General features: G+C 40.9%; 1 protein-coding gene across 1 annotated transcript; it reads left to right on the top strand.

Annotated features, from left to right (window-relative positions):
* Positions 1 to 96: 96 nt before the first annotated feature.
* On the top strand, positions 97 to 5,459 carry LOC108933146 (uncharacterized). The gene is made up of 6 exons (XM_029253418.1): positions 97 to 549; positions 1,518 to 1,625; positions 3,202 to 3,320; positions 3,440 to 3,601; positions 4,152 to 4,378; positions 4,582 to 5,459. The coding sequence occupies exons 1-6, from the start codon at positions 483 to 485 to the stop codon at positions 4,709 to 4,711; spliced, it is 813 nt and encodes a 270-aa protein (XP_029109251.1). The 5' UTR covers positions 97 to 482; the 3' UTR covers positions 4,712 to 5,459.
* Positions 5,460 to 7,322: the final 1,863 nt, after the last annotated feature.

Below are 7,322 nucleotides of genomic sequence, written 5' to 3' on the forward strand. Positions count from 1 at the left end.
GTCAGAAAAGAAATCCCCGCCCGCGCGGTAAATTCTGGTTTCTCATCTACTGGTTGTAATTTAGTTTGCCTTTTAAGCGTTGGGTGGTTCATTTCCTGCTGTCTAATAGTACTATCAGTATTAATAATAGTAGTATGCCTTGAATTTGATTAGTGATAGTAGTAATATATTTCGTTGTCCAAATTTAGCTTGGTTATGCCGCGCAAAAATCTACGTTTTTTATTGGAACTGAAAGGAGTGAGTGATTTCAATTCTCAAAATTGCACTCTCAGTCTCTTGCAAAATTCAGGTTTAATCTTAATTTTTCGGTGAGCCACAGTGAGGGGGGAAATTGAGAAGTGCGCTGGTCGAATGATTTTTATTGTTTTAGCTTGCGGCGTGTCCGAAAAAGAGAGAATCGCTTGTTCTAAAGTGAGAGTGTGGGAGCAGAGATCGCCTCAGCAGCAGGTTGGTTGTGTGTCACTCCAACAACAATCAACATCATGGCAACCGCTCTCCAGCAAAGGCGCGTCCTGGTGGAGATCCCAGCACCTCAGCCCAAAAGTGCAGGTAAATAGCTCTTGCAATGCACAACTTGTACTTTTTTCTTTAAGCGAAGGGTTTTTTTTTTTTTTTTTTTTAAACTACAACTGTGTGTGCAGTCTACAGCCTTGGCTGTATCTTATCCCTGTCTAGCTCTTCCTTAAATACATTCAGTTTCATCTTTATCTTAATGCCACACAATTTTTTTTTTAAAACCTGAAATAAACTTTAAACTGGCGCGAAGAGAGGCTCGCGCAGGCCTGGCTGACGTCACCGGACGGCGCGTGCCTCCCGGCGGCTTCCCGCGCGCCGAACTTCGTTACCGTGTTTGTCCTTCGCAGCTTCCTCCACTATCTATCCCCTTGAACGTTAAAATTTTGGAAATCCTCGAGTTCCCTAGAATGGACATGCTAGTTTTGTGTGTGTGTACTCTTGAGAAGGTCAAAGTACTGCTTATTGAACTCAAGTAATTTAATTTTATTTTTATTGAGGACTCTTGGCACAGTTCTGGACAACAGACACAAGCAGGATGGTCACAGAACAGTGGTAATTGTTGGCTGGGTTGGTCAAGTAAGCCAGCTGGTGACTGAGGAGAGGAGAAAAAAAAAACTTAAATCCATGGAGAAGGAGAGAAGAAGAAACTGGAGGGGTCCAAGTGCCGGTGCCATCCCACCCCTCCTGGGAATTGCAGTGTGGTTACAGTGGAAATGTGTAGTTATACCTGGGGTTAAAAAACTGGTGTAACAAGCAGCACAAAGCTGGAGTCTAGTTGGCTAAGTCAGTGTGGGTAGTAACTGGTCATCCTTTCCTGGCTTCAGATATCATCATAAAGACATTGAATGCTTTGAATAATTAAGTAAATTGTACAGACATACATGTATATGATTTAGTTGAAGTTGTGAATGCTGTAAACAGGGTGCTGTACATGCTGGTCTCTTTCCCAAATTGTTGTATATTGTAGTGCATACTTAAAATTCATAACTTTTGTTTTGCAGCTCATATGAGGAGGTCTTACTTGGATGTTCTGAATTCCCGTGTTGGATCATCTTCCCACAGCTCCAGAAACAGTGGCGTGTCCACCAACCCACGGAGGAACCGAGCATGTAAGTATGCTCATTCAAAAGGCCTATTTCTGAAAAATCATTCATGCCGGTGCCCTCGTGCGGGTCGCTGTGTTTCATGTTAAGTAAAACCTTACAAGGATTATGAGACATATCTTGTGGGCCTCGGAGTTCTGATGTTGATACTGTGTAGGCTATGTGTTATGTGGATACAAAAACAGCCACACAAAAATAGTTCTAAGTGCTAGTAACAGTGTATATGAGACCTTGTTCAAAAAGCAGAAAGTATCTATATCTTTACCACTGTGTTGCTCTTTTTTTTTTTTTTTTTTTTGTTGTTGTGGAACACTCAAAACCCATATTTATTGACAACACCCTGTTAAACTTCCCTGTGCTCAGTTTGCTTTGTTTGCGATTCTGATAAGCATTATCCTGAAATTGAATTAAGTTCAAGAGCCCTTTGTTTAGATAGGGAAATGTGGGGTGGAATCAAAGTTAGGGATGGGTATCGTTAGGATTTTATCGATACTGATACTGCTTATCAATACTCTTATTGATACCACTCTCCATAATTTGGTGTGAGAAATAAAGACATGATGACATAAAAAGATCTGAAAAGATTCAGCAGTTACTTACCTTTATGCAGAAATAAAAAGTTAAATTGTTTCCTGAATTTCCTGTATATGAGGGAGGAACAACTGCTACAAATGTCTGGTCAACAATTGTCTGATGGTGATGTGCTTTAATACGGCTTCTCTACCAGAAGCTGAACTTAAGCAATATTACAATTACCAAAGAACTATAGTCCTTGAGCTTCTCAGAAGCTAACAGAAATTTAAAAAAAAGAAACCATTCATAAAGAGTAAAGATGTAAACAATATAGAGATGATATAGAGCTTATATATATAGAGAGAGAGTGCTTAAAACTGATGCTGTACCCTGACTGAGTTAATAACAACTACAGGCATACTTTTCTAACGATAACGATGTTTACCTTGACTTGACGAGGTCGAGACAGTCACATTTTTAGTCTGGAAAATCCCATCAGCATTGGAGCCAGGAGGCTGCACCGAGGACTTAAGTGCAGCAGCCACTTTGCTAAAGCAGTCAAACATGCTGCACTGCATCAGATTTATACATTGTTGTATTTGTGTTTCATGATTGCTGGTGTTACCGGCTTTACACACAACTACCTTTTTACATATGTTGCATTTAGCTGCATTTTCATTAAATTTAGTAAAGTGAGCCCACACTTGAACATTTTGCTTTGTCAGCCATGACTGGAGAGCACAGAATGTAAACACGCAGTTACGCAACATTAAACGTAGTCGCCTGACGCCGGCAGCTTTGTCATCATTAGGAGACCGTTAGGAATTTAAAAACGCCTGCTGTGTGGTCGTATCTAGCAGGTAATGAATTAATGTTAAATAAATACCGATAGCAGCATTGTTTGTCCAGGAGCTTATCAATATTTTGGTACTGACCAGTCAGGAACCGGTACCACTTTAGTACCGGTTCTCTACCTATGCCTAATCGAAGGGATCCAAGGCTGACTGTATGATGCATATGGAGCTCAAGATGTTGAATCTCTCTCTTTCTCTGGCTCCCTTGGATTCAGTGGAGACCCATCATAGGAGTACACCCATGAGCCAGTCAGAGGATGTTCAGGTCAAGGAAGCATCTCTCTCCCAGCAACAAGTTGTGCAGTTTATTCAGTCTATTATGTTACACCAAAAGGTAAACCCACTTGAGACTTACCGTCTGTATTGGACCGCTGAATATTATCAGACCAAAGTGCCGTATAAAGTATGTAGTGGTGATGCCTGTGGTCAACGCTATTATTTTTGTGTATATAGCAGCAGGAACCCACTGTCACTTGCTCAGATGTGAAGGTTCTACTGGAAGAGCTACACCTGAAGAAGACTATTGTGTACAGGTCCATTCCCTACTCACGCCTCGGGTCAAACAGAGATGCACACTGTTACAGAAAGGCCTATCCCCACCTTCTAGCATTCAAGGTATGTTGATGGTTTTTTAGTGCTCAGTGCTGTCACTTTGCAGTCTGAAAGGCTCCTGGGTTCAAATACCACTACCAATGCTACAAAACCCTTCATTGAGGTACATGAAAATACTTCAGCATAAATATCCTACTGCTTGAATTGGTTAAATGCTGTAACTATACTTGAAACAATACATGTATGAAACAGGCAGAAATTAATCCACGAAGGAACGGCCACGATTAAATCATTTGTATGTACAATGAAATACAAGATGTGATTTCTTAACATTTGTGAATGATAGCTGACACTGTCTGAAAACTTGTCATTTTGAAGTTTTATGAGAATTGGCGAGACTTTAATCAGCACTAATGTGGTGATTTTGTAAGTGGGTTACATGAAGCCTGATGGGAAGGTACTTCTGGTTTATTTTGGAACAAATGGTGTATTGGGTGCCATTATTGCATGTTATGCATTAGCAGGGCTGGCCCTGTTCTATGGATGTTTTAAGTTTATATGAAGGCACAACTAAACATTAGTATGACCCTCCACCCCCCTACCCCTCCTCCAGCGCTTCTGCCAAGAGGGAGGCCGATTGCTGCTCCAGGACCAGCGGTGGGAGGAAGCGCTGGAGTTCACCCTGGGAGCATGGTGGTGCACAGCATCCCTGCCGCAGTGGGAGGTCGCCGGCCACAACGTTCTGAGGGAGCAGTGCTACGGCACGCTGGCAGACCTGTGCACCACTGCACTGCGGCACCATCGACCCCACTACAGCCAAGCCCTCGAGCTCTTCAGGAGGTACACTACCCACGGCCCCATCAAAGTTCTGTCTTTTAGTGGGTCTTAAGACAATGTACTAATTGTACAGTGTCTCCAGAGCAGTTTCAGTTTTAAGAATTAGCATAGGCTCAGTTGTGTTGTAGCTGTTTTTCAAAGTTAGCAAAGAACACCTTGGAAAATGTCAAAGCACAAAATCTCAAACACTACCCCTTCTCCTGTAGGTTTAAACTGGCCAGGATGCACAGTAACCTGATCTCCCCTTGCATTGAGACACTGGAGAGGATTTTGGGTGAGGGTGAGGAGCAGGGCAGGGCAACTGATGTGACCTCATCTGTCCAGAGTCAGCAGTGATGTTGGTCAGGTACAACTCTTCCCAGTGTCTGCCCCACCGATGTATGCAGTGGTACAATCAATGGATCGCTGAGGCCGAACAGCTTCACTGTGAAAAACCTTCTAAAAGCCAGTGTTATGCCAACCATTTACCACAGTGCTGCAGTTTACAGTGGTTCTATACTGGATGGCAGCTGTCTGGAGTTGATATTGTTGGATCAATGAGTTGATGGTCTCACTCTTCTTTAAGGAAAGAACTTGGAAGATGTCACTCATTTGACATCACTGTAATACGAGAAGACTCTGCCTCAAGGCTATGATTCTAATTAAAAAGGAAAAGCATTTTTAAAAATTGATACAATATGGTGCATGAGGAGAGGGAAAAGGAAAACATTCAATTTAATAGGATTATTTTTTTTGAGTTGAGGGATTTTGTATCTCTTCCTATTTAATTGAATGCACTGGCTTTTTATACACTATACACTTCATAATTTCTGAAAGGGAAAGACCAATTTTAAACAAGACATGGATCATGAACTCCTTTACAATGTGTTAAGAACGCTAATGTGAGTACTTGGAAGTCAGCTGTCTGAGCAAATTCATTTCTATAAAATATTCAAGAAGCCTTTTAGGATAAGAGTTCCCTGATGTTTAGAATTTATGGATTTTGGTGAAGATGGAACTTATAGTGTGCGCCACATAAATATTTAGACCTTTCTCTTGCTTCCGATTCCAGTGTTTACCTTTGCAGAATTGCACATCTGTTTTGTTCTGCTGAAAACTTGAATTTAACTCTTTATTTCTGAATAAATTATTGAAAACCTCTGTGTTGTATGACTTATCGATGTATCTGGAGCTCTGTAAAAACAAAGTTATGATTCTTTTAAGAGTCTTAGTCAGTTTACCTATTAATATACTTTTGATGCCAGATAGTAGGTGGTTTGGCTTCATTTTAAGTCTGGCCCTGCAAGGGTGTTTGGAAATGTGGGAGGTGTTTGTGAAAGTGGGTTTGCCAAGCACCCACTGTTACAGGAGCTATGATCACAGGGGCCATATTGTTATATCCTGCGGTTGATTTTGGAAAGAATAGTGAAAGAACGCAAGAGTACCGTTGATCTTTTTTTTTTTTTTTCTTCCTCCCCCATTTGTAAAATCTTTACTCTTTTACTTCAAATAAATGTTACAAGGTTTAACTGGCTGAGTTTTTGTTGGATGGAAAGTAGGGAGTCCTTGCTGTATCTCCTATAGCATGTGCAAATGTGGGGATAAATTCAAAGTAGTTCTTTCCTAAAGCTATTTAAAAGAAGTCGGTACTTAAAAGTGAGATGTCGGCTGGAAGACTGTTCCCTGACAGCACTTGTCACTTTGCAGAAGCTGTTGGCCCTCCTTCAGAGAGCCATACCCAAGCCAATAGTTCAGTATTTAATTTGTAATACCAATATGATGTAAGTTCAGCCGCATCATGAAAAGAGCGGGATGTGTCAAGATGACTCTTGCCATTGAGAATGAACTGAGTAAATCAGGATTTTGGAAAATGTAGAATTTATAAAAACTTAAGTGTTTTAAGAGCCCTGCTACTCTAACTTAGTGTTTTGTTTCAGATCTATATGTTTCTCTTATGGATTAATCAAGCTGTGCAAAAGTCTAAAGGGTTACACAAAATGTTCAGGAACAGGGCCTCTCTGGAGAGCAATGAAACCACATTTACATTTTTGAGAAAAGTGTTGCTAAATAAGCCACTTAATGATATACCCATTTATACAGCTGGGTAATTTTTAGTGTATCATTTCAGGGCAGGTACCTTGCTGAAGGGAACTATGGAAGGATGTAGGATTCAAACCTGGATCTTTCAAATGCAAGATATCAGCTGTAACCACTGTGCCACCTGCTCCCCTCCTTGGAAGTTCAACACACCTGAAAAATGGCAGCACTGTATACTTTCCCGTCCAAATAATCTTTTGGTGGGGAAAAAGAAAGAAGTTAGTTTTGCTATGTGCTTACACTGCCGATTCTGGGTATTCTTAAATGGCAAAATCTTATATCACTCCCATCTTCTCAAAGCAAGAGCCACTGGGATTTCCGGAAAGTCGCACTGCAGCAATTGTACTTCATCGTAACGGGGTAAAACGGTGCCCTAGCTGCTTCTGCAGGGAATGCTCACTTCCACAAAGCTGACAGTCACCCTCACGGTAATTTAACTGAGGTTCCAAGAGTCCTCTGCTCACTGAAATTAATAAGCAAACACCCACAGCCAATCAAGCGAACACAAAAGCATAAAGTGTACTTTGTAAATAATAAAAATAACCCTCATTACTGCAGGGTACAATAAGCTGCTTGTTAGTCATTACCTGTCACTCTTCTCAGTGAGGAGGCATCACTTTACTGAAGGGCCATTTCACACAATATAAATTACAGCAGTTGCGCAATTTCATCATTATCACATTTTTGGACATTCTCATTAGTTTATGCTGAAAGGGAAAGAAACTGTTCCTCCCTGGGCTGTACAGAGCAACATTAATTCAGGAGAATAATTGCATCCAGTTTTATATATATATGTATTTCAGAAACAATACGCTTCCCTTATCCCCTATGCTTTGAGAATTAACAATTTTAATTAAAGTTGCGCTCTGAA

Source organism: Scleropages formosus, chromosome 1 (assembly GCF_900964775.1).
Source record: "Scleropages formosus chromosome 1, fSclFor1.1, whole genome shotgun sequence".
NCBI classification, from domain to species: domain Eukaryota; kingdom Metazoa; phylum Chordata; class Actinopteri; order Osteoglossiformes; family Osteoglossidae; genus Scleropages; species Scleropages formosus.